Source organism: Aptenodytes patagonicus, chromosome 9 (genome assembly GCF_965638725.1).
Source record: "Aptenodytes patagonicus chromosome 9, bAptPat1.pri.cur, whole genome shotgun sequence".
NCBI lineage: Eukaryota > Metazoa > Chordata > Aves > Sphenisciformes > Spheniscidae > Aptenodytes > Aptenodytes patagonicus.
The window spans coordinates 2,613,310-2,640,941 of record NC_134957.1 but is presented as its reverse complement, the minus strand read 5'-3'; the positions used below and the strand labels follow the sequence as shown (position 1 = coordinate 2,640,941).

Below are 27,632 nucleotides of genomic sequence, written 5' to 3'. Positions count from 1 at the left end.
GTTAATCTCTTACACTACATTTATATGGTTCTAAAGTGCATCCTGGATGTAGCCGCTCTTCTGCAGTGTAACTATATTGCACCCTGCATTCCCTTGGTATCTTAGTCTAAATTAATTCACTCTTGAAAAAGAAAAAAAAAAAAAAGAAAGAAAAAGTTCTTGAAAGGTGAGAATGGGAACCTTCAGTGAGTCAGTCACTTCACATTATTAACTAGTGGTAAATGCAAAGCAGCTTACCCATTGCACAAAGTTATGAAGAATACACACAAATACGCAGTTACCACTGAGTAAGTGGCATACTGTAAGTATGCATTCTCACTTCTCTCCTGGTAAAATTTTCACGGGCCTGTAACCTCAATAGGAAATACTGCATTTATGCATTAAAATGACAGTTTTAAAAGTTATACTTTCAGAAAAAGGACAGATATGCAAGTATGAAATTCATAACTCATTTATTGAATATATATATGCAAGGATACCAATAAAAAGAAACTAATACTGCAAACTACAACTTTGGAAGTAAAGCCAATATAACAGGAACAAAATATACATAACATTGTAGATAGGAATGCATTTACCCTCTTTCATACATTCCTTGTCTTTACACCTAATGTAAATGTATGCTAGAGCAAAAGCTGCAAATGTTAGCCTAACCTGAGTGCTTTTTGACAAGCAACAGTTCTCCAGGATTCTTTAAGGGTTGAGATGTCACTGGTGACTAATGAATGTGCATACATATGCATATATAGAAACTGCTTCAACAAGTATATAAATCAAGAGCTGTGTTCTGTTTTTTAACCTCCATCACTAATACAGTGGAATCTGTTTCTGGTGACATGGAAGAAGAGTTACTATTTGCTATAATGTACTTTCAGTTCTCTTAAGATTAATTTCATCTAATGAGGATTAATTTTCTTGTCAATCTGATTCAGCATATTAATATTTTTGGAATGCACTGATTATCACCTGCCAGATAGGTATGATATTTCAAATAGATTATCACCTCTTCATCTTTCACTCTGGTTTAGCATGAAGTTATTTTCCATACTGGCAGCAGTAAGAAGCAAGCTCTCTTCTGTTATATTACATTTTAGGGCCAGATTCTGTATAATCATACCATTCTAGATCAGCACAGCTCTTTGTACCTAAAGATCAGACTTTGTGGAGTGTAGGTGTAACTCCTACTAGAGCCTTATCGCAGAACCTCCTGTGGATCAACACCTGCTGAATGAGTAGATCCTTTGATCACCTAATCTATTTCATCCTAGCTAGCTGCACTGATGCTGATACTGAACCGGCCTTTCACCCTTCCTTGAAATGGAGTGATAGCACAGCTTACTGCTATAGTGTTTGATCACGCCTTGAGACTCTGGCATTACACCAGCTGTATCCTCAAGTTATTTGAACAATATCCTTCTGATGCCTGTCCTTCCTTGGTACAGTCCTTTCTTGGTATAGCACAATCGCAGATCTGTTAATATAGAGACACGTTAAGTTGGGGAGATCTGTTAATATAGAGATACAGTGAGCTGGGGAGAAACCTCCCTTCTCAGAGGGTTCCAGGCGTCTTAAACAGCACACACTACTCTGGTGAGCAAAAGAAATGCCCAAAGGCCAAAAAAAAAAAAAATTAAATAAAGTGAAACCAGTTTCATAAGACAAGTTTTGTTAAATTCATGAGTTGTCTGATTGTGAGATGAAAGCAGAAGGTGCCTATTAAAAAAAAAATCTCAGTAACAAATAGACTGCATTAATTTAACTAGCTAATTTAAACATACCTATTTCACCTATAGAGCACTTTCATTACTTCTAACATTTCTGGGAAGGCAGTAGATGCTCCAGAATAATCTTCAATATATGCTTGCAAAGATTACATTGCTTTACCAAGGGGGGGGAAAAAAAAAATTCAGACTGACTGTCTGAAATTCCAAGCTAAAATACACATAAAAAGACAGTAATGGCAGTATTTTGTCTTTAAAAAAATGATGTAAATGTTGTATACTATCATACATTGTCATGCTTTTAAAACTACAATTAAAGGACGTAAGAGATGTACAGTAAATACACTGCTGAGGTACATTTCTTCTAAATATTAACACCACGACAGAATTACTCCCCAGCAGGTGATGCTACTTGGGAACATATAAATACAATTTTTACATTTTAAGGCACTTTTACCCAGCATACATGAGTTGAAGTCAGTTATGAAAAATTTGAGGCTCGTAAGAAAAGATTTTTGCTTTTGACTTTGTTTCCATGAATTCTGAACTAATGACAGTTAGTCAGGCCATCTCAGCACAAAGAGGTAACAGGTAAACCAGCCACTTACTTTTCTGCTACCTGAAGGTAAAGTGCTGTTCTGGTTCTTCGAGGCATGGAATGGGGTAATTTATTTCATAACAGATGAATTATTGGACTGAATATTATAATAAGCAACTGACACACTATGAATTAGAGCTCAGTCTCAAATACAATCAGTATGCTGGCAGATCTACCCCATGCAACCTTAGTTAAAATACAGTAGCTGCAAACAAAGTGCCTTTTTCCCATGGGAGGGCCATGTCTGAGGCACAAATCTAGAAGTAATTTAAACATTGAAGGATGTTATTTTGCATTCTAAAACTGTTCTGAGTGGCTGAAAAATGTTCATATTCTAGGAGAAACAAAACACCTTGATAGACAATTTCAATAATCGATCTGTCATTGCAATTCAAGTCACGCTTTTAATTTTGAAAGTTACAAATACAAAATAAAAATGATCAATGGCATCATGTTTAGAGCAGTAACTGAATATTTTCTGTACACAGCAATATTTCTTTCCAAAACAGCATTATTCTCCAGGAAAGCAAACAGAATTGATTGAATTCTAACAGGTAAAATGTTAGAAACTCCAATATACAGTAATTGAGTCCCTCAAGACATTAAGGGAATGCATAAGAAGACAAATGACACACGTTAAATCTTTTAAAAATACAAGTAAAAAATGCTACAGAAACTCATGTTACAAATGAACTGTTTTTGCAATACCAATCACAGAAGAACTGTAGCAGTTTATAGTCAAATCAGTGTATTTTGCTTGTTTCCTTCCTTCAAATCCAGAAGTTTTGTTGGGAGTTCAGAGTGAAACAAGTCAAACCCCTAAACAAACAATAAGGTGATGCGATAGCAACAGACAAACATGTGGACTAGATTCAGCTTTTTGGTTTTATTTAAGTAAGTCTGAGAATGTGCTTTAACAGACCAATTGAAGAAGCTAGTAGCCATTAGAAATGACAAGGTGTTTTGAAAGCAGTTAGAGGACTGATCTGTTAGGTTTGGTATCGCCTAGATCTGATTATTCCCTAAAGGAACATCAAACTCTAGCAAGTAGAATTCCATGACATGATTGTTGACTTGACAGAAAGAGAAAAAATAATCACTAAAACAATAAGGATGATAAGCAAAGTTTCTCATATAGTGGTCATAAGATTAAAAAATAAATACCAATCTAGCAAAAAAGGTTGTTTCCTCATTCTTCTTACAGAATATGGGACCTTTATGCCTATTCTGGACAAAACATGAAGTGTTCCACACAACACAGAACACTTGAGGTATGGACGTCAGATATGGTGGCTAAATTCCATAGTGAGTTAAGAGTTGTAACTCTCTGAAGTAAAAGAGATTGGGCTGCAGAGTCCAAACATTTGTATAGTAAGGTTTTAATCACACTTAGTGAAGTGTTCTTTGTAAATCAGGGACACAGAAAGAGGTGGGTCATTGGGGAAAGAATGAACTACAGCCCTTTGGCATGAGTTCTAAAGCTCACAGCTCAGAACCAACAGCTGCTCAAGTAAATCTCCCGCAAACAATGCTGGGCGGAATGAGCAATCACAACAGGAACAACCTGAAATGTTCAAGCGTGCTTCGGTGTACACTGAGTCCTTTTCTACTGTGTGCTTTGCAAGCAAAAACAGAGAGCGGCTTTCCCATGTATAGCCTCCGTAACTTGTGTATGAAGAAAATGCAAAATTCACAAAGTACCAGCTTGCTGCCACCACGAACTTGTCCATGTTGTTAATTAAACTAGCTAAGACCTTCCCTCATTGCATGAATCCACTAAACAACTTACACATTCCAAATCTTAAGGTTTTTATTCAGTCCAGAAATATAGATCTTACTTCATTTCAATGTCTGCCTTAACTTTTGACACTGTACATATTACATATCATTTATATAGTGTTTCATTTTTTTCCAGACACTGCAGACTACAAACTACATAATATTGACATGTAAAACTCTGCCACTTACTGAAGGCTCACACACATGAACGTTTCAGGCAGTTCAATGAAATTTCTAACAGAGTTGGGTAGTAAAAAGTTACTAACCCTTTTCTGATTTTAGAAAACAATTTAAAATAATTAGTAGTTATGATGTCTTAGCCATTCCCAGTTCTATAACTCTGTCCCTTGAACCTGTTTAAAAAATGATGAAAACAATAGTAAATTTAAAATCATACAGAAAAGCATTTAGCAGCTCTGACATTACATCTATATTTAGCAATAGAAATGAGGGCCTCCCTTCTTACACTGTTACAAAGTCAGCTGGATTTAAAAAACAACAAATCCTCCCCATTGTTCTACAGTATGCCAATAAAAAGTACTTATCTGCATACACTAGATTTAAATACTTCACTGCAATAAACTACATTAAATGTATATTGCTTTTCAGTCTCGTTACCAGATCTGTCAGGAGTAACTTCCATACCTAGTTTCCATTGAGCTGCTGCTGAGGAATGTCATTATGGTCAGTGCCTGATTTGCCACGGCTTTTGCTTTCTCTTTCTTCATCCTCTTCATCTCTTTCATCATTTCCACTATGGTTTTTACAATAGAGTCTAGCACAATAAAAGAAACAGTGAGGACTTTTACTGAAAATATCTATCAAAACCAGACCTTCCTCTCAATTATTTTTGAGATGTGCTACAAGTTAATTACTAACTCTTAACTCATTCATGGTTTTCAGTCAAGCATCAGTTAAACTGAGAAAGAAAGCAAGGTTGAAGACTAGCCAACAAAACTTTGATCAATTCTGATTTTCAAGAACTGCTACTACACTGCTCAGAGAATGCCCTCTTGTGGGCACAACCACACCGGCAACTCAACTGCAGCCAAGTCACTAACGCCAGTGGTTCAGCAAGCAAGTATGGAAAGTTACGGGGTCCACAAAACGAAAATAAGCTACAAAGCATATCAATATGGAGGAATCGTGATGTAAATTATCCAGGGCTTCCTCAATATAAATTACAGACTAATCGAGGAGGAAGATAAGTCAATTCATTTTCTCATTTCTCATATTACACTACTACTACAGAAATTTTAAGTTAGCAGAGCAACTGAAATATTTTGCAAAGTCAACAATTACTTTAAAATACCATTTTAAGTGAAATAATATTCTCTTTTTTAATAACATACTTGACTAGCCAAGAAAAAGTGCAGAAAGTGTCGTGAAATATCTTCACTTTCATTACAGATTCAAGAATTACATAGGTCCTTACTTATAAATTCCTCGTGACATATTCTCAATGTATTTAGCTTTGTCTTCTACTCCACAGTGGTAATGGTATGTTTTTATGCAGGCTTTAATTTCACACCCAATAGTAGCACCAGGCTGGCTGCAAAGTGTGCATTTCTGTGCAGGGGAAAGAAGAGAATGGCACTGTTCAGCCTTTCAGTCTCCTGCCTCTTAGCATTCAGTTTAGTGTTCCTCATATTTATGGCTACCATTTTGGAACAGAGTAATTTCTCTGGCAGATCATCCTTCCAATGAAAAGTTAATCAAAGATATTGTAAAACAGAAACTATATAATACTAACCTATTAAAATATGAACACTAGGATTTACCTGTCCATTGCATTGAAAATTGCTACATGATTGCACTTATTATTGCATTTCCAAGAGCATTTTATTGCCACTGAAGTTAGTATGTTCATATATGAAGAATCTTAAATGATTTTTTTCAAGGAGCAATATTGTTAGGAGTTGTTTGTTCTCCCCCCCCCATATTTCTTATCACTTTAAAAACACCCTGAATTTTAATAAAATACAATGTGACATTTTACCAACATCCCCATCTCTGAGGCCTTAATGCGTTTTCATATTAAAACATCAAAACAGTTGGAAACACGTCACTGCAAGAACATATTCTCTAAGTTTATTTGTAGTTTTACAGTGTGCTTTAGTAACACAGGATCCAAAGCTGTTACTCTCTTATAGTTACAGGAAAGCTAATAATAATTTACTACATACATTGTCATAAAGAACCCTAAATACCACATGCCTGAACATCACTAATTTTTAAGGTGATTCCTATCTGGCTACCTGTCCCAAAAGTAACAATACCTTTAAGTTTTGTGTTTAGAAACAGATGGAAAAGATTGTTTCACAAAAGGAAGGAGGCAGAGCTATGTACACCTTAGTAGAATCAGTAACACGTTCATCACATTCTGCAGATACATACCATTCTTTTTCCTCTCTTGATTTCTTGAAGTACAGTTTTGATATCAAAATCGCCAAACTCTGCCCTTGAAGTTGTTGTTAGCTGGACAGTGCCAGAAGAGAACAACTATAAAACAAGCAAGTCAAAATAATTTCAGGTCACCAACATGACTAGAAATTTTTTTTATGTGCAGGAATAACTGAGTATTGAACATCCCTTTCTGTGTTCTCAGACAGCATGGGCTTTACCAACAAACAGTGAAAAAAACCCATGCTAACTGAGTAATTAATATGATGAGTATTCCTTCTGATACCCACCTGACTGCTTCAATTACATTTGTTGCCTTGGAGAAATGTACTTTATAAGACAAAGGAGTAGACAAGAAATGATGACATAATGAAAACACAAAGTAATAAATGGGCAATATTATCAATTAAACCACTGAACTTTTTAGGAATATTCCATTTCCTTCCCTGTGACATATATATAATTCAGCTTCATGGCACAACTGATGTCAACATACCTGAAAAGCCCTGAGGGATGACAATGGAGCACATAAGTACCATCCCTAGTATCATCATCCTGGTATATTCAGTTTAAACTGTCTTAAAACTGAAGCTCAGGTACACAAAGTAGTGAAGAATATTCTAAGACTCAAGGCTGCTGACACACACCAGGTCTCTGTTTAGTGAGGCTAGGTACAGGAAGACACTTAATACTCCACAGATTGCCTGGACTATTTATTCATCTTGAGGTACAACAGGAACCACTGAGGTTTGTTACTCAAAGCCCTACCTCATTCATAGAACGAGTTATATGAAAGCTAGCACTATCTGCTCATGTTCATTGAAATTAGCAGATTCTTTTCAGGCTGACAGTTCTATAAATGGGATCATCTAAAGACAATGACGACCACTTCCATGTCCCACTCTACTTGAGTCACACAGCCTGAATCCACTAGTCAGAAAAATTAATAAAGTTCATGGATTCTTCCCGGATTTTGTCTGAATGCCTGTGGAGTAAGGTATTTTATTTTGGGGGTGGATTCTTTTAGTTAAAACTGTTTTCTGTTTTCCTTTTTAAATACTGTGTATGCATTTAGACGCTAAGGGAGCATTTTTAATAAGCTAAAGAGTCTCCCTGAGCTAATTCCATCTCTTAGCATGTAGCCAACTTTTATCCATATTGCCCGCAGTGAAAATAAATGAATTGCTCACTTTGCAACACTTCAGCACTTAAAGAGATCATCAGCACACAGACAATACTCATGCATAATTACATGTAAAGGTATGGTATTAAAATCTAAAATAGCAATTCAGGCAAAATTCACCTAACAGACTGGTTAACAACAATACTGTTACTCACCATGCACTTATAGTGTGCTGCAGCCTTTTTGGCATTAAATATATGAAGCTTTCCTCTAGCTTCATTTTCTTCTTCACCTGCATGACAGAATCCACATTTAGGTTTTGTATCACTGGGGCTGCTTCTGTGGGGAGACCTGTCTCTCTGAAAGAAAAACATTTTACTAAAATATACTGCTGGGTTACAAATAAGGTTGTAATTTTAAAAGCCTGTGGCCACCAGCTGGAGGCTCAGACAAATGCAAATTTTAATACAAATTATATTTGCAGAGAAGAAATATGCAATTCTGTCTTCTTAAGAAGTTTAGCATATTTACTGCTTACATAGGAACTGCTTTCTATTTCATCTGTGCCATGTGAGGACGTAGATCTAGTGTCTTCTGATTGCCCTTTTAAATTTGTTTTTCTTGGCTTTCCCTTACGACCCCTCCTTTTTCCTTTGGGAGGTGAAGGCTCCAACTCGTGTTCATTGATACTTTCTTCTAAATCTGCTTTAGAAGTTAGAAAACATCATCAAATAACATTCTCAAAAATTTTATGCAAAACAAACCAAGCAAAGAAAAAAAAACCCAAAAAACAGACAAGAAAAAACATAACCTGTATTTTCTGTATTTTGGTCAGAAATAAAAATAGCAACTTTTTCCCATTTATTACAAACATGCAACTGTAGGTCCTGAAAACATTATTTACGTCTTTATACATATCACACAGTTTTGCATCTTTATAACATAATATATGAAGAAGGTTTAGCATTTCTTACAACTTCTACTTTCAGACCCAAAATGCATCCTCAGATACATATATTCACCTCCACTGAAAAGACGACTCATTTAAACTACACTGAAACCAGAAAATGTTTTCAACCATGAAATAAGCTTTTAATTTTTTTTTCCAAGATGCATAACTCCAATGTAAATTGCCCTTGATATTATGCCAGTGTTTCTAAATAACACCTCTCTCCTTGCTTTATTAATCGATGCCTTAAGAAAAAAATTCACCCATTTTGGCTATAACATTAACATCAAGTTTTAAAACTGACATGTATTTTGCCTCCATGAAACAAATCTAAGGTTTCATTTTAGTTACAGCATATTTTTACATCTACAGCTAAAAGCAGCCACCAGCTTACAGAAAGTCATCCACACTGACAATATCCCAGAAGAAGTATTTACAGACCATTAAGAATATAAGAACGTGTATTTTTAATACAGACATACCAGAGGTCTGACAAGTTCCTTTGAAAACGTCAGCTCAACTGCTGAATGCTACATAGAACTGTAGTCCAGTATTCTAGCAGACTGTCCTTTTGATTACTCAAAGCTCTACAGTTAACACAGATCAATTCTGCAAACTTAAGATTGCTTCCAATATGATCTAGTTAAGTTATATCTGACATTGAATAACCAGCTCTATTCAGTTGCTAACAACTTTCCTCATCATCAGCTGCTCACAGGAGCATCTTTCTTTTTTCTTTTAATATGTAACACCCACCCCTGCTCAAACTGCAAAGATATTTCAGCAGACTTGTTTAAAGAAACACGCGCACACACCGCTGAAGAACTTGCTTCTCAAAATCCAAACCACAAACATCCATACGAGCCCCCAAATGGAAGGAATTCCTAATCAGAAGATTTGGAACATCTACTTTATACATTAATGAGCCACTTAACTGTTGTGGTATTATTATTATTTAAGCATCGCTATGGCGCTTATTGCCATTATATCGTGGTCTCAGTATCCAGACAGGACATCTTATTTTGAGACTAAATGCTGCTTCGCCAGAACTCGTCTTTCTTATCTATTATCACTTAAAAATCAGATCGCATTTCTATCTCACGATTAACAGCAACTCAACTGCACAAAAGTTAGAAGTCAAAGACTTGAACATATTCCACAGCCATCAACTTGGAGTAGAAGATAACTGAACTACTGGCCCAAGGCCTTGCATACGATTGTATCCTATTAAGCTGTCTATTGTATCTGTCGCTAATCCCTGAGAAAGCTACAGCTTCTTGCACTTTTATTAATGAAGGACAGAAAACTAATCCAAATGCATCACAACAGGTTATACTGAAACATAATTCCCCCAAAGCTTTACTTTGTTGTATGGTTAGAAAGAGGCAAAAAATTGAGAATGAATTAATACAAATCTGCGAATTATTTTGGCTTAAATTGACAGATTATTCAGCTATATACAGATATTCCCAAGTTGCTACTAAAACACATCAGTCTATCTACCACAACATTCCTATGCTTCACTATATATACTATTCTTTTCTAATTAGATGACAAAAGCACCATTTATTTTACTCTGAAAAAATAAAATACATGATGACATGGATTATCTAATGAAACAATACATTTTACATTTTCTTCTCAGAATTTACTATCTAACATTATTTTTCATTTACCATTACTTGCTAAATTCCCCAAGCAAGATTATGCAATTTAGATATCGTACCTCTCAGACTGCATATAGCAAGTTTTATTACAACCTGAAAACCTCTTTCAAAGAAAAGAATTCTCTTTTATCTTGTCCCTCATCATATGAACTCTCCACCAATGTATTAAAAGAATCTTTGTCTCTACTTTTACATTTACAGAAATCATAGATGGTTATTCCAGGAAAAAAAAAGTCTTACAAAAATGTGACTGTTGAATTCGTGACCCTTTAAATAACATCAGTAAGAAGTTAAAAATATTCCTTCCAAAACCATTCCATGGATTTCCCTGGTATATTTGATGAAGCAAAATGTAGTCCATTCACCAACATTCCTTATTTTTTCCAAAGCTCCTTATCAATTCTGTCAACCATAATGCTTTCCACCTCTTAGTCCACCTGTATTTTTTAAATAACATTAAAGCATATCCTGAACTCTCTACAGTCACACTTTCAAAACTGGAAGTGAATCATAATTGCTAAATACCAAGCACACGTTGTGAAAACCAACTTCTTATAAGAAATGTCACAGCCTCCTTATAGAATAAGTTCTTAACTGCTATTTTTTAGACTACAATTATTAGAGTATTTAAGATTTGAAAAGTAAAAATGCTGTATTTTTAAAAGATGGTTTCAGGTGAAGATAAAAAAAACACCAAGATTGCACAGCTTTCCTCAAGGGAGAACCCCTTTTCTGTGCTCAAAACTAGTACTTCCAAAAAAGTTCAGAGTTCATTGAAATCTAGATGCTACATGACCCCTTCATTAAAATAAAATTCCTTGCAGATTTAGGTCTCCTACTACAAGTGACATGGACCTACAGATTAACACCACCGAGATGTGAGGCTCTGCTCTACCACATCTATCTGCAAGACTGATACCTCAAAACATTAAAGTTTCTCTCATTTTTAACAGCACTATGAACTAGCGTAACAGTACAGGAAGAAAGAGATTGTAACCAGCTTTAAAATACACCTGCCTTGGATGGTCTTTACTGTTTAATATACAATTTGGTTTGTGCCCTATCCCTCCCCTCAAGCCCACTGCCAGCTTACCCTGTTTCCCTGGCATCTGATGGTTGGGTGTTTCCAACTTCTCATGTCAGCTTGAACTAAGGAAAACACAAAAAGTTGTTCAACTCCTCCCTGACCAGATGACGTTTTATCATGGATATCACCCATACTCTGAATCCCCTGAGATTCCCTAGATATTCTTCAGCTGCCCCCCATCCCATATCCCATTACTGCATTGATTTTTAAAATCATCACAATATTCTCAACATAACTTTATCTAAAGTCTTCAAAGGAGGTATCTTATGAGCTTTCTTCAGAAGTCCCTAAATGCTATATCTGAAAAAACAAGCTTAATACGCAATACCGTCTGAGAAGGAGGGGTGGGGGTAGAAATCAAGAGGAAACATTCTACATTTTTAAAAGCACCTAAGAACACGATATTGTAAATTCAGATGAGTGAAAAGATGAGTAGCAACAAGCCCCAAATTTGCATGTTAGAAATCCAGGAGCAGTACGAAGTACCACAAAAAGAAGACTAGCAAAATGCTGTATTACATAAACTGTTAACAGGGAGACTCAGCTTCAGAGAGAAATCTAAAAATTCTCCTTTGATCATGACTAGAAGGAAAAAGGATGAAGATGTTTTGCTGTTTAAAATAAGGCTTGGCAGAGAAGAGGTTGCGATATCACTGATCTATTCTATATTGCATCAGCTTGAAATATACGTGGAATCACCCTTCTCCAAAAGCTAGGTTAAAGCAAAGTAATAAAAGAATTAAGTGATGTAAAGGTTGTGAAAGAACAAATAAAAAGAGGATGTGTACAATAAAGGCTAATACCGCTCTCTGTATCCACCTCCTACATTACCTTAAACAATAGACTCAGTGAGCCAGAAGCAAAGGGGGCTAAGTCTGTATGACGAAGATAATAAACAAAACTGATTGGCAAAATATATTTGGAAGTAGGACTGTACATAAAAAGAAGCCAAAATGTAGAATGTGGAAGTGGTTTAGACATGCTGTTATGTAAATCTGAAATCACACATATGTATTTAAAGCTTTACAGTGCATTTGGGATAAAAGAGAAACTCTAAAAATTACAAAGAACAAAATCAACCTGACTAGATTTTTAGAAGAGAAACGGAATATCACAGAGAAAGAAAAAAGTACTTTAGCATGTTAAAGTAAGATGTCCTTAAAATATGGCTGAGACCCAAAGAACCGTATGTTGCAACATAATTATTTTAAATTGAAATGTCAAAAAAACCTGGAAAACCTTGTTGTCCCAGTAGTCAATAATAAAAATGTGAATGCATCTACAAGCGTTAATAAGAACCAAAGATTTGCATTAAAACCCTTGCAAGCAGATACAGAATCAGGTAAACCGATCATGAAATAATAGAGGCTTTTATCAGCAAATGATGTGAAATAAACAATCAAAATGCTGAATATAATTTTTAGGTTTTGGCTGTTTGTTTTCTTTAAATGGAAAAAGACTAAGCTACATGAAACATACCTAAACTAGAGAAAGTAAGAGTGAAGAGGAAAAAAAATTAAATTACCCCTTAGGTCCTGTCACTGATACGTTTTCCGAAAGTACCAGATACCTCAAGGAACTGATGACTCTTGTCCAAAAGCTATTTTTGACTGAATAGTATCTATGTTATGAAGTACTTGAGATTATTTCTTTAATTAAGTATATTTAACATAGAAAATGAATATAATAGTCCTTCATAACCATACAATCTAATGCTTTTTCAAGCAAACAATCGTTGGCAAAGACTGAAGACAGACACTTAGCTTATCTGCGTAATCAGAAAGCTTATGACAACTGGTATGATAAAACCTGTTAAGTATGAGTTAGCTGACCAGGTTTCTATTTGTATAACGTCTTGCCTAGATAGGAAGGAGAATTGTAATGTAAACACCACAAGACAGCTCCTCAGGTAGGACAAATCATTCACCACATTACTTTTCCATTTTGTCCTCTTCCGTTAGCTGTGCATTTTTCCATAAGAAAACACCATTGTGATGCTTCTGCAAAATACCTCATTAGTCTATAATGGACTGCATAGGAGATTGCTAACTTACTGCCTGGACCAACTGTTTTTGTCGTAACACTACAACAAAACATACAACAAGTATACATTTGATGCCACATTCAGAGCAGCATTCTCCCTACGACAAGACAACAAGAAGGCTGAGTTAGCAGAGCCTAGGAAGAATTTGTTACTGTCCACCAGCAGAACTGAAATGACACCGAACTGCAATGTTACAGAAACTTTTATACCTGACTGCGTTAACGCATACAATGTTAGGCAATCTTATGCTGTGAACAGTGTTACAGAAAATGCAACTATGAACAAACACTAAAGGAACCAAAGATGAATCAGGATGTTACCTAACTATTATGCCAAAAAGTTTTGGATGTTTTCCCTGCCAGCCTCTGGCTTACACAGTGCTTTGAAAAAGTACTCGGTTTGATATAGATTGCAGCATCTCTAAATAGGCCTCTCAGAGAAATATTATCCTGACTCAACTTACTGAGCAGTATGAGAAACATAGACTTCATGTTTGATCTTTAGAATAACATGAAAAGGGTGCTGAGACAGGGAATGTCCTTATTTCCATTGTGGAAACATAATTCCCTGAGGCTTTGAGTACAGCTACAATAGGAATTATGGACACTTTATTTTCTGACCCCACAGTTCCCAAGCATCTGTATTAAACATTAACAATAGCTAGTCACATGGCTGTCTTCATTATTCGTTGTTTTACTATGTAACAGAAGAATAAAATTACATTCTTATCTTAGTTTATATCAAACTTTTCCTGATCAGCTGAATTCGTTTTAAATTCAACACAGGGGCCAGGGCAGCCCCACCTCCAGGGAACTGAAAGATACCAGATTTAAAATTTTTCAACAATTATTTCCAGTACATTGGAATAAATTCCAACAAACAGTTCCAAAACCTTACTTCAACAATCCTCTATTCTTCAAAAAGAATAAATGCAATTATAGCAAACTGAACAGTAATTCAACTAATAGTTAGCTGTGATAGTTTGAAAGCACTGGCACCAATTCCTGTAACCTATTAGGTACTGAAAACTTAGATGGCTTGCCTAAATTATTAATTAAACTATTACTTGAAGTTCAGGTCAAATTATTTTGTTAGATTTGTAACCAGCAAGACAAAAATCTAGACACGAAGCTTTCAGTAACTTTGTCTGCTCCTCTGAGCAGGTGTCTTCAAATCTGTTGACCTCATGGCCACAGCCTAGTAAAAAGTGTGAGAGTACCTCACTTCTACTGTCCTATTTCCAGTTAGTGGGAACACAACACAGAAGAATCACCTGAAATATCTATACACAAAGGAAATATAGGAGAGATACAATTTTCCTATTCTATGTCACCTGAAGGCGAGGCCATGCAGATAAATTAGACAAACCCAACAATCTGCTGAAACAGATAATGAGTTTAAGAGCACAATACTTTGCTGCTATGTTTCATATTTTTATATTCAAAGAAAACAGAAGGTAGTTCAGCAACTCCTGTCAATCAAAGGAAAATTAACTCCCATCGCTCATTAGTTTTATCTTGGTGAGTAGAGAGATACTTAGTCTGATGAATTCTCGCGCCACCTGAACTCCATGACACCAACAAATAACATCTAAGAGGTCCTTTTTATTAGGTTTTAACTGGGTAACTTTAATTCTAACATAGGTCCTTCAACCACATTTCCATGCAGCCTCAAGAAATTTTCTTTAATTGTTATTAAATGGCTAACAGATATTCTTTTTAAACTAGAACTTCTAACAAAATGTACATTAGCCAGTCTCAGACTCGAACAAGTATACCCCCAAAAGCATCTATTTTCTAGGGAAGGGAAGGAAAAAAAAATCTCACTATTATGCAGCAGTACTGTCTACAGAAAATAAACTGTTCTGGACTGCACCAAACCAAACACTCCTAAAAACCCTTCCAACATCCACTAATAGAAGTGACATAATAAAAATTTTTGGACTGCAGCAATTAAATCTGGATACAGAGAACAAAGGATAAAAAACCCAGGTGTTCTACACTGACCAAGAAAAAAAAAAAACAGCATCCCAGAGCAGGAGCAATAAGTTTCCATCAAAAAGGATTGATAATTCCAGTGCCTCTGTGCACCTACATTGAATGACATTGGTTCCACAGATAAGCTTTAACTATTCTGTTATGAAAACACTGCTGAGAGCAAGGATTCACGAAAATGAAACAAAAACAAGAGGAAAAAAAAGCCACTATGTTAGCATCTAGTATCCTTAGCTAGTCTATTCACTCTTCTCTGCAAGTCCTTTCTGATTTCAGACACCATCATTCTTTCACATTTAAATTCCTCTTTGACATTCACATTTTCCTCAAGAAATAAACCAACAAAATACATATATAAAGCTTAATCTCACCATCCAACACCTTCCAGTTACCATTTCATTGGGCAAACTTCAGCATTTAAATATTAAGAAACAAACCCTCCAAAGTCCCTTCTTAAACTCTGAAAATCACCCTGTGTATTTCTGTCTTCTAAAGGTAATCAGTTTTCAATGTAGCAAAATACCATTGCTATACAATACTATAAGTCATTTCCACAAGACAGATGCAACATGTATTTTTACTTTCTTTGATTTAAAGGAGGTCTATCACAAAAGAGCCCCAGCTTCCGGCATTATCAAATCCATAACTCTAAGTAATAATATTCTATGGGTATAGTTCCCTAAACTGTATGAACTAAAAAGAGAACATATTCTTTGGGAAAGAGCACTGGGTAAAATTTCAGTCAAATATTAAACAAAAAAAAAAAAAGAAAAAAAAAGTGAAGTATAGCTACACATATTTCTAGAAGTGTAAAGCATAACAGAACTAAGTATTTTAAACAAAAAAAATGAGTGCAAAGTTAAACGCTAAGTAAGATGCTATTGGGTTCTTTGGCCTCAGTTTTTCTGAGTGATGTTTATTCCTCCTTCTCCTACCCTCAATCTAAGAGTCTCTTTGCATGAGTCTAGCTTAACGTTTTAATAAACTGCCATGATGAACATTTAAGAAAAAAGCCACTACGCCTCTAGTAATTTTTCCCATGTCTTCTCAGACAAATATATCCATATAAAATTTAAAAGCCTTTGCTATTAGAGATTGACATCGTAGAATTGAAGATAATGGTTTCTGAAAACTCTTAAAGAAAAGCACAAGTTCAGATCCTGCAAGGAATTTCAAGCAGAAAAAGTCACCCATTGGCACTGGGCTCCATGCAGAATTAGAGGCATTTTTCAATAGGTGTCAAACACTGAGCCGTTTGTGAATAAGTATAAAAGATTATGTTTAAATATCAGTTAAAGAGATTAATCTCTCTCTGGACTCAAATGTCTTTCACATTCTGCTTCTGCTAACAAGCAAAACAAATGCCAAAACAAATGCCAAAACAAAGAAACAAAGTGCCAAGCTACAAGATAATGTGGCCCTGTCTCTTTGGAGAATTCTATAACATGTATACTGCTTTTCTTGTTTAAACCTAATAGCAAAATCAGAGAGTATTTTATACAAAGCACGGGACAATAATTCTTTACATAGACTTAAAAAAAAAAAAAAATCAGTTTTCATTTGGGATTTTCTACTGCCTTCAATATCCTTCTGAACACTGAAGTAACATCCAAACCTTACCATTAATATATCTACTACCCGTAGCAAAAAAAAAATAGTATATTACCTTAAAAATACATTTGGCAAAAAGAGACTGAAGTAATTTATGAAATTTGATCTTCACGAAAGAGTCACTTACTCCTCATTAGTTAAATCTGACGACATTTCAGTTGAAAGTAATACAAAACGTAAACTAACAACTGTTCGCTTACCCAAATTCAGATACAGTAGAAAAAAGGAAAAATACTTGCATAAATACACAATAGCACAACTAGTTTGGAATTTTAACAGACCACATGATTTATCTACGTTTGTGGCATATCACCCCTCGCACATTTCACTACTCTCCTCTGCAAAGATGCACAGCTTTTATGAATGTATCCATACAGCTTGCTTTGTTTATCAAAATTACTCAGGAATATATCTGTAAGTGATCTGATCACAAACCTTTTCATTTACTATTGGGTCCTTCTTATTTGAAGAGTTAAACTCTATTTAATAGTTAAAAAAATAGTGAATATTTAGGAACATTAGCAATAGCAAAAATCAGCTGTTACCTGACAAAATATTTTAGATGTTAATATTGTGAATATTTAACCACAAATATAAGCCAGCTTCTTCCCAGAAGGGAATGCGTTACTTCTACCCAAACTTTGTTTTGACAGAACATCAAATCTTTCGAACATCCTAAAATTTATGGTTTGGGTTTTTCTCCATCTCAACCAATCATTTTTAGAGAAAATACAGAAATCAGATGGGCTTCCAAACTCATTGTTTCTCAAAAAAATGTAGTTCTAATTTTTACTGAAAACATTTATATTCTCCAAAAAAATTAAATTTAACCAAAGTATCTTTCTACAATGGGAAAAATTTATATTGAATAATTTTACCTTCAGAGTTATGCGTAGTTTTCTTGTGTTTTCGACATAAAATCCTATAAACAAAGTAGTTGAAAACTGTCAAGTCAGTCACGATTCACAGATTATTTACGCATCTTTTAAATTTAAATGCCAGTACATTTTTCTCCCACTTGTAAGACTCACTGATATATAAATCTTGCAGTGAAAATATGCTTTTCTAGCACATCACTAGTTTGAATGCCACAATCATCATTAGAATTTTTTGCAACAGTTTTGTTTAGATTCCAAAAGTGGGTTTTTTGTTTTGCTTTGTTGTTGTTTTTTTTTAAACAAAGAATGTGAAATATAAATACAAAAATAAACATAGCAGATAAATAATAGTTACATGTAAATGCCTTGTGAGGGTTTCTCTCTTATCTGAGCTTTATCATGCAAAGCACAGTAGTAGTGATATGTCTTGTGACATGTTTTCACATCACAGCCAATGGTCGCTCCAGGACAATGGCATAAAGAGCACATCTGTAAAGAAAAAGAAAGCACAGTTCATGTTACTGTTGGCTTAGTATTTCTGAGTTTAAAAATAATACAGTTACCACTCCTGGTGACAAAATAAATGGAGTTACACACTTGGCATTACTCTTCCTGCTCTCAGGTATTTTTCATAATTTATTTTAAAATCCAGGAGAAATTTGTTGCAATTATGCAACAATACAATAATCATCATACATTGATTAGCAATTCAATGAAAAAAATAAGTAAGCTACTTTTGTGGAATATCATGTGTTTGATGAAAGTGACACAGCTATTCACCTAAATATCCCACTCCCAAGGATAGTCTGTTTGTGACAACCATTTCAGAAAAGTTAAAATCATAAATTGTACCTGTTTAATTCTGAACTACATTATGAAGGTAGGAGAAAAAGAAAGAGACACCCATATGGCAATGAATCTTGCAAAGTCAGAAATACTGATGATCTGCAAATTTACCTTAGCCTCAGCAGCTAACTTTACTTCTTTTTTCTATACAGTTATTTCCTTAAGTCATTTCCAAAACACTGAATTTAGTAAAAGAATTCGTTAAATACAATTAATTTATTTCAATTATACTAAATTTTGCTCTTTCAACTTATATTGCAGAAAAGGTTAAATGGGAGCCTGTTGCTTTACTCTTCTTTCCCAATAATTAATTCTTCTCGCATTAGACTCATCATTGCTTAGGATACACCAACTATCATGCTTCTAAATTGTTCGTTGCCCTTCTCATACTGTGTTAGGAAAGGAAGTAATTGATATTATAACAATATTTTTCTCTATGTTATTTTCTACCGACATAATATTGCCCCAAAATCTCAGAATTTCCCATTAAACTCCCCTCACAAAACAACCGGAGCTTTTTGTTTGAATCCTGCACGTTGCCCACGCCCCCAAAAGATTAATTCCAAATCCATAAGCATAAGTGTGCCATGTAGCATACTCCTTACACATATCTTTGTGGAATACACTTTCTGCCCACCGCACTAGCTCAGTCAAGTTCTTGTTAGTCTCAAATATACCAAATAAATATACCACCAAAGTTATGTATCACCATCCTGTTTTTCAATTTTAACAAAGTTAACTGAACAGTAAAAATGTCAAAGCCTTGGATCATCTCCATTTACTCCTCTGCAAGCTCTGAAATGGTATAGTTACATACCATTCCCTAGTTGTTATCTAATTTGTATGGGTATTTTATCTCACAAATTTGTTATACGTTGTGGTTTAATACATAATAATGGCTGATCAAAGCTCTTTATAAAAGCCTAGGTTGAAATTACATCCATCCAATCAATTTTAGTCAGTACTTCACTATTTTTAAAGCCAGAAATGACTAAAAGAAAACTTTCTTTTTATGAACACCATGATGTATCTGTATGAACAAGACAGACCACAGGAATTTTTTATACTGACTTATTGGTCTATGTCTCCTGACAGTAATAAAATATTTATTCCATTGGTACAAGTCCTGCTGTCCGAATGGTCACCGTAAACAGACTAATTAATTCCCAAGTTATATCAGGTATACATGAAATTTGACAAGCTGCAAAACAGGTAAGCTCTTTAAAAAAAATCCTCCCATGCACAGCTAACAAATAATAATGATATCGGTGCCTTGTACTCCCAAATGTTTAGACTTCACAAGTTTTTAAGACTGGCCTATTAAGGTTTGAATGTACAAACTTTTCTCAGACTGAAATGTATCACCATCAGAAAGGCTCTACATGTCAGTCATTATCACTCGAGGAATGAACGGGCCTCAATTTTCAGTGCATACCTGGTCAGCAGCAGCACCTCCTGAAGGAGAGCAACTACGTAAAATTTGTCAGCAGACAAATTTAGTCCAAGCTATCAATTACTTAACCCAGTGCACCACGCCGAGATATTTTTGTGCAATGTGTTCCCACATAAAAGAACAGGCTAGAACAGAAAGCAGACCTTAGAGGGGGTATTTGGGCTAACTATAAACATTTAGCTTTAAGCTTCCTATACAAGTCAATGGAGAAAGCAGATTCCTCCAGAGAGCGATTCAGAGTTGTAGTTTTCTAACAGCTACAGAGAGAGATAAGGCACTTCAGTTAAGACCTAAAATTATCTTGTAAATTCTCTCCAAATAGGAAACATCTCAGGACTATGAATCCACTAGGTTAACCAGATCCAGGTTTTCTGCAAAAAGCTGAACAAAGTGCCTGATACATACACCTAGTGAGCTCCAAGAATATATCCAGCTGCTGCATCAGTGAAGGAACATAAAGAGGTTCAGAAGCAGAGACAGAAACCACCAATAACATAAAAAGAAATAACCTTCAAAAAACATTTAAGAGACCCAAGAGTCAAAAAGTTTTTACGCTCTGTAGTTCCATTTACTACCATGTTCTCTGGAAATTCCTAATCGCAACATGAATAACTTGTAAATACTTATTTCTTTATGCTTCAGCTAATTAGAGCAAATAAAGTTTCCTACGCTGGAAAAGATTCAAACGAAACACTGGATGAAATATTAGACTACTATTATTATATAATTGTAGTTCTACAATAATACTTTGGACTACTCTTAGTGGTCCAAGAACTGGTAAACACGTAAAAGTGCTTTAAATAACTAAGCTGAAAATTTTTAATGTGAGGAGTGAATGGATCCTTTGTAAAAGTATTTTTAAAAAGCCTCACTCATTTCCCCAAATGGAAAACAACTAGTTCTAAATAAATAAAAAAACCAACAAACAAAAACCCACATGAATTAGCTTCTTGGGAATTAAAAAAGCCATTGCTGCTCAATTCTCATGAATTTGGTAGAGCTGTAATCACTATTGTACCCACATACCTCATAAGATGTCTATATTCACAGAATCATCTATTAAATCACTATAAAAGGAAGCAATAAAAGTACCTTTGATGGTTAAAACCAGATTTTGGCAGCAAAACCAAATACTGGCAAAGGCACAATAATACCCTCTCCAGGTCCCTAGAATGTGGGTTTCTTTCTGAAATCTAACAGAAAGTATTAAATAGAAGTTACTGGATTAGAAACATAAATTTAGGAAATGTTACTGTTTATATGCAGGCCACCAAGAAGAAAAACGGGCATATTCTGTAAATGAGTTTTCAAATTTCCTTGGAAAAAATGCATATCTGCTACAATCATCTACATTTGCCAATGAGGAAAAAAGTGACTGTAAAAATAATAATTCTGGATTTATTTTTTAGTAATTCCATGATTAAGCTACAACTCTTAAAACAAAATGTTTACATGAGAGCAGAACTTGACTGAAATAAACAAACTACTTTTTATCCTTTCCTAAAGACACTTCAAGGGTTGGTTAACTGACATTTAAATTTCATTTCAATATAAGCGTAATCATATCTACTGAGGTTTTCTTTTCGTAAATCTGAGACCAATTTTACTTCAACATCTTCTTCGATAAGTTGTCCATTACCTTAGAGCTCACACAAAGGTAGCACTTAAAAAAAAAAAAACCACAACATACATATATAAAATCCACTGAACAATTTAATGGTAAACTTTATAGAAGGTAAGAAAATATTGTCTTCCATTTTCAAGAGCCAAAAATAAGAGACTTACCAGTTTAGTGCCTCTCTTTATTTCTTTCTGAATATCTTCAATAGAGAATCCACCAAGACTCTCATTATCAGTGTGTGAAGATACCAGTGCAGATGAGAACAGCTAAAATTATAAAAACAAAGCTTATTTTTTAAGTTTTAAGGGTATAAGTGATAGAGAACATTTATATAAATGAAACCCACAAAAATTTCAAATTATGGTGATTAATCATTTGTGCCAATGCCACAGCTGGTTGAATTTTTCATTTGTTTGTAGTCTTTTACTGCTCCCTACATCCCTTTCCTTTTTCCTATGGGTTACTTACCATACATTTGTGATGTGCTGCCACCTTCTGGTTTTCTGACATCAATAATTGTCCACATTCATTATCTTTATTAGATCTACAAAAACCACACTTCCTTTGTCTTGAAGAGACTTTTTTCTGTCCAACTGAGCTTGTCATGATTTTAAATGACCTTAGAATGCCACCTCAATCCTCTCAACACTACAGAAAAAAAAGGTGCAATCAGCATGTTAACATCAACAAAAGGCAATTTAACCTACAGTTTTATAAATACAATATTGGTTGCTTGAAAATGATCTGTCCCTTTTTACCCTTTTCTTTATACTACTACAATAAATCCAAATAAACATGCACCCAACAGAGGCAGTATTTTGCCAACTTTTTATGAAATTGTATCAGCAAGCAGAATTTGTTCTTTAGGCAAAAAAGTGCGAACATTAATATAAAACTTTGGATACTAATGTAAAACTTACAAGGAAAAGAAGAAACAAATAGAAAATACAACAAGTACAGCAATCATTAGAGGAAAAAGTTACTGCAACTCTTTCATCCCATTCTTATAGTTATTTATGACAGCAAAGGAATTTGTAGAAAATGCACTACCTGTACATGCAATAAAATTCATGCTACTGAACGTCTTCAAAAACAGAAGCAAAGAAAAACCCAAGAGTCCAGCATAGCGTCCAGAACAGGTTTTGAGTGTAAAAGCTCACAAAGTAGCAGGGCAGATGAGTAACTACCCTTAGATGAAGGTAGAGATGAGAAGATAAAATGTTACCATTTTAGGTATTTCACAGATACACTGTGGCTAGTCAAACAGCATTAGGAACAAAATTTTAGAATGATCTATGACTAACACGCTGAAATGGAAACCTTTTCAAGACCCACAGTTCATTTAGCAGCACCGTACCAGTTTTCAGTAAGTGCAGGAGAGCTGCTATTCTCATCTAAGGAAAGTAACTTAAAATTAAACTCAACATGAATCACAAACTTTTCATGTGTTACCAGCAACACATTTTAAAATACAACATTGTGGTCCCAATCCCCTGATCAGGCAGACACTGCAAGTTTAAAAGTGAAAATGCCTGACAAGCGTACGTGCTTCTTGGCCCAGTATTAAGTAGTTTGTCTTCATTTGTTTCTACATCTCTCAAGAAAGAAAATATCATCCTTTTCAAATAGACTTGCTTATAGCTTTTTACTTTGGAGATTTGAGCCTTACTGTCAGAATTGGCCACAACTGCAATAAAAGCATCCTCCTCAGCCTTTGTCTACATTAGACTCATCTGAACAAGAAAAGCCACCATATAGTTTGATATTTCTGTTGGAAAAAAAAATAAAATCCAGCCATAAGAATAGCAGAGTTGCAGTACATCTGGACTGCGCGACAATGGCGATCTGCACGAAAATGCACGGCTGTTTTTTGACATTTGCATAGGCAAACCTGCCTGCTTCTCAGTGCTGTCAGACTCTCATAATACTAGTATCACTCACTATTTTTCTAATCAAAAGCAGAGGAATGTCATTAAGTTTCTGTTGGCATATACTACTACTAAAAGACAATCCTTTTAGCGTCTCACTCTTTCGTTTCAACAGATTTTCACAGACTGAGTTTTAACTGTCTTGCAATGTTTACTACAAAACTCCTGCATCAAGAGGTGTCTGTCCTGTATCTATTGCCTTTGCTTTATCAACAGCTTCATTTGCTTTCTTTTATAACTGGAAAGCAGTTTACTAGCCGGTGACGCATACTCATAAGAAGAATGCATAGATTTCAGATCTTGCTGATTTGCACAAAAAATGTGCCAATCTGGATAAACTAGTCACACCCTTTTGCAGTGGCAATAGAGAGTTCTTAAGTGTTAAACACAAAAGAATTACTATACTGTATTCTTCTAAAGAAAAAACAAAACAAGACCATTCTGTAATCCCTTCTGAGTAGAAAGAAGGAATGGTTTCTGAAGGAAAGATACACAGATTTTCAGATGTGGGGGTTTTAAAAAAATTTTTAAACTTAAGAAAAATAATAATATTTGGAAGCAGGAAAAGACCTACAAAAGACAAGTAGGAAACAGTATCACAAAGATTTCTTGTTCTCAGGTCCCATTCTATAGCTCAACATAAATCACACAGTGATGGGTTAGAAATATATTAACAAAATAATTTAAAATGCAAGGAGTTCTGCTTTGGTATAAATAACTTGATATACACACACACATTCATTTGGGTCTACCTGTTTCATTTTATATTCAGATTATATTATCACTATATTGACAGCAATGATAGTAGTTCTTAAAAGAAGGATCAGGGATTCCCTTGAACACATGTGCAGGCTCTACTGACTTACAGGAATAAGAATTACTATTACAAAAAATAGCTATCCTTCACTTTAACAAGCAAATTCATATTTTAGAAAATGCAAATAATTTAGAGAACACATAAAAATTTATTAAGTGGCTCTCATCATCTTTACAATAGTAACTTTCCAAGAAACAAGACTATAAAGAATCTTCTCACAGCTTTATGCCTTCCAGTGCACTAACAGACACGAGAAGGCATGTCATTACAGCAATACTAGAACCTGACATAACCTAACTTCTTGAAGTACTTTCACATAATCAGTTTTTTTAAGGCTCACAGCGAAGTTAAAAATAATGTCAATACAATAATGTCAATACTTGATAATGCACAGATGTTGATGTTATAACAAAAAAAACGCCCCCTAAATTAGCAAATACTATGTTTTGGAATACTTACTCAATTATAAATAATTCAATGCTTGAAAAATTATTTGAAAAGCAAACAGACCAAAAAGCATCAGGGTACGCCAGAAAGGAAACTCACATTCTTTTCACCATCAGATTAAATTACTCTGAAAGCATTTTACAAGGATATCTAAAAGTTTTCTTTCCAATCCTGCATTCTTTGCATTTGTGTTTTCTGTATCACTAGGCATTAACACTATTTATACATTTCTAAAGACTGCAGAAAAAAAAACTGAGCATGAGAAATATTTCAGAAGCATTTCATCTATAGACCTCTCCCTAAATTATGTTTGCTTTCTCATAAACGTGAGAAAACACTACCCCGGGACCACTTTTCTTTGTGCCAAAATGTGTTTCTTATCCTGTCCATTTAAAAATACCCATTTTCTGAAAAAGATGAACCAGGTTACGCAGCTACACCACAGACCCAGAATTCTGAACGCAAACACTCAAAATTCTGTTTTCATCTCTCAAGTTAAGTCGCCCAAAAGCAGCTAATCCAGTTTGCTAAGTATCAAGCTACATTTCATTGGAACAAGAAAAATCATGCAACTTAAAAACAGCTCAATATTTCTGTTTTCCATGTTTAAAAAGCTAACAAATGAGTAACACTTATAGAATAGTGTTTAAATACACTGTTGACAGAATCTTGCTTGTCAGCTTTGTCAGAGAAAGTCTTATAGATTGGATCACAGAAAGCAGTGTGCTATGGAATCACTCACTAGGAAATTATGCGCTCTCTCTACCAAAATGGAACACATGTACTACAAAACACAGATTATTACATATAGATACATTTTCCACAGGCTTGGTCTAAAAAATGAAAAGTTACATCTACCCTAAAATCACAAAAGAAGAAACTCATTCAGTGATTCTTCACTCAAAAATTTTTGGTTCATTTGCATTCACGTTTCTTGATGTCCACTAAGGTATTCAATATGGTGCTTCCCCTAATAGCACCTTTATTTTATCTTTAAAGCAGCACGTTTTACAAACTCGTATGGCTTGCATACTGCTTTGCTGAGTTCTTCTAGACAACAGATTTTCAAACGTAAAAGAAAAGTGCAAGTTCAACGACTCTCAGGCAAAGAAGGACGCTCTCAGTGTATGAGACATTGTTCAGCACTGAAGAACGGAAAGTAACCTGGATTCTAATTTCTATTTATTGCCTGAATATGTTTCAAGAGCTACTGCTTGTTTATAGGAGTTAAGGCCCCACTTGTATTTCCAACAAAGGACAGTGATCTATATGCTCTACCCTCTCGTGTAAAGTTTGTTTTGCTGTGCGGCCTGTATGATTACAAAATTATACAAAAAAAATTCACGAAAATTTCAGACACCCGAGGAAAACCTACAAGAGAAGTATACAAGCTTTGTAAAATTTAACTAAGCATGCTGAAGTGGTTTGGACTCTCAGGAAAAGCTACAGAAAATATTTGCGTCAAATTTTTCAAGATGCTTACTAGATATACCAGATTCTCTGTTCAAGAAACTTTCAAGTGCTTTCTACTTTCTAGGGTCAATCACCCATTATTGGGGGCATCTGGAGAAGGGGGAGCAAAGCTGGGAGGACAGAAGGTATCCTGTAGGTATCTGCAGTTGAGAACCCAAAGTCACAAGTCCCCTGGAAATCTTTATCCAAGAGTTACGTTCACACAGCATCCTACAGCCACTATAAAAAGTAGAATAGGAACTTATCCATGCAACTTCCCCCAAAAAAAGAAACCAAAGGGGGGGCAAAGGCGGGGGGGGGGGGGGGGGGGGGCAGGCCCAATCCTGGAAAGCCCAAACAATAAGAATTGAGCAGGTAACTAAAAATTACACAGAAAGAGCCTGCGGTAAGGAAGATCTGGCAGACAGCGCAGACCGATCTTCAGGAAAGTTTACATACTCCCACGGGAGCGGGAGATGATCCGATAACGGCACCTCCGCCGCTCGCCTCCCCAGGGGGGATCGATGAGGCACGGCACGGCACCGCTTTGGGGAGGGAATGCCGCGATTTCCCCCGCAGGGCCCGGCCACAAGCACCGGCGGGGCCTGACCCCTCCCCGACGGAGGGCCTACCGAGGGGGGCTCGGTGGGACGCGGGGCTCCCGGGGAGGGCGATCCCCCCCCGTTCCTCACCAAATTTTGGGGGAAACGGGACTCGCAGACAAGGGGGGGCGGATCCTCCAGGGAAGGAGGGAGCGGGCCGAGGCGGGCGGAGCGAGCGGCTGCCGTCGGCTCGGGGTGGGGGGAGGGGGGCGGGTAACGGCACCGGGGGGCGCCCCCTGAGGAGGCAGCGCTGGGTGCCGGGACCCTCTCGGGGGCGGGCGGCTCGCTGAGGCCCAGGGACCGGCGGCGGCCAGGCGGCGGGAGGGCAGGGCGGGCTCCCCGGGCGGGGGGCTGCGGGCGGGCGGGCTGGGGGCGCCGTGCCTACCCCGGGCGCGCGGCAAAGAGGCGGTTGGGCGGGCAACGAGGCGGTTGGGCACTCGGTCGGTCACTCAGTCACTCACCCGTGCGGCGGGTGGGGCGCCGGGGAGAGGAGCAGCTCGGGCACACCCCCACCCCCCCGTCACCGCCGGTCGCTCACGGCCGCTCGCTCGCCGGGACCGTCCCTTTCATTCGGGGCAGGGGACGCTGCGCCGCCGCCGCCGCCGCCGCCGC

General features: G+C 36.2%; 1 protein-coding gene across 4 annotated transcripts; it reads right to left on the bottom strand.

Annotated features, from left to right (window-relative positions):
• Positions 1-435: 435 nt before the first annotated feature.
• On the bottom strand, positions 436-27,632 carry PHF6 (PHD finger protein 6). 4 transcript variants are annotated; one of them, XM_076346916.1, is made up of 11 exons: positions 27,482-27,632; positions 22,243-22,422; positions 21,939-22,040; positions 18,210-18,343; positions 17,855-17,898; positions 8,163-8,329; positions 7,840-7,983; positions 6,496-6,600; positions 5,534-5,667; positions 4,744-4,873; positions 436-3,138 (listed from the first exon to the last, which is right to left on the bottom strand). In XM_076346916.1, the coding sequence occupies exons 2-10, from the start codon at positions 22,378-22,380 to the stop codon at positions 4,744-4,746; spliced, it is 1,098 nt and encodes a 365-aa protein (XP_076203031.1). In that variant the 5' UTR covers positions 22,381-22,422; positions 27,482-27,632; the 3' UTR covers positions 436-3,138. The 4 variants fall into 4 exon arrangements, with proteins under 4 accessions (XP_076203031.1, XP_076203032.1, XP_076203030.1 ...); XM_076346917.1 differs by having other exon boundaries at positions 436-1,471; XM_076346915.1 differs by having other exon boundaries at positions 436-4,451; positions 27,482-27,631.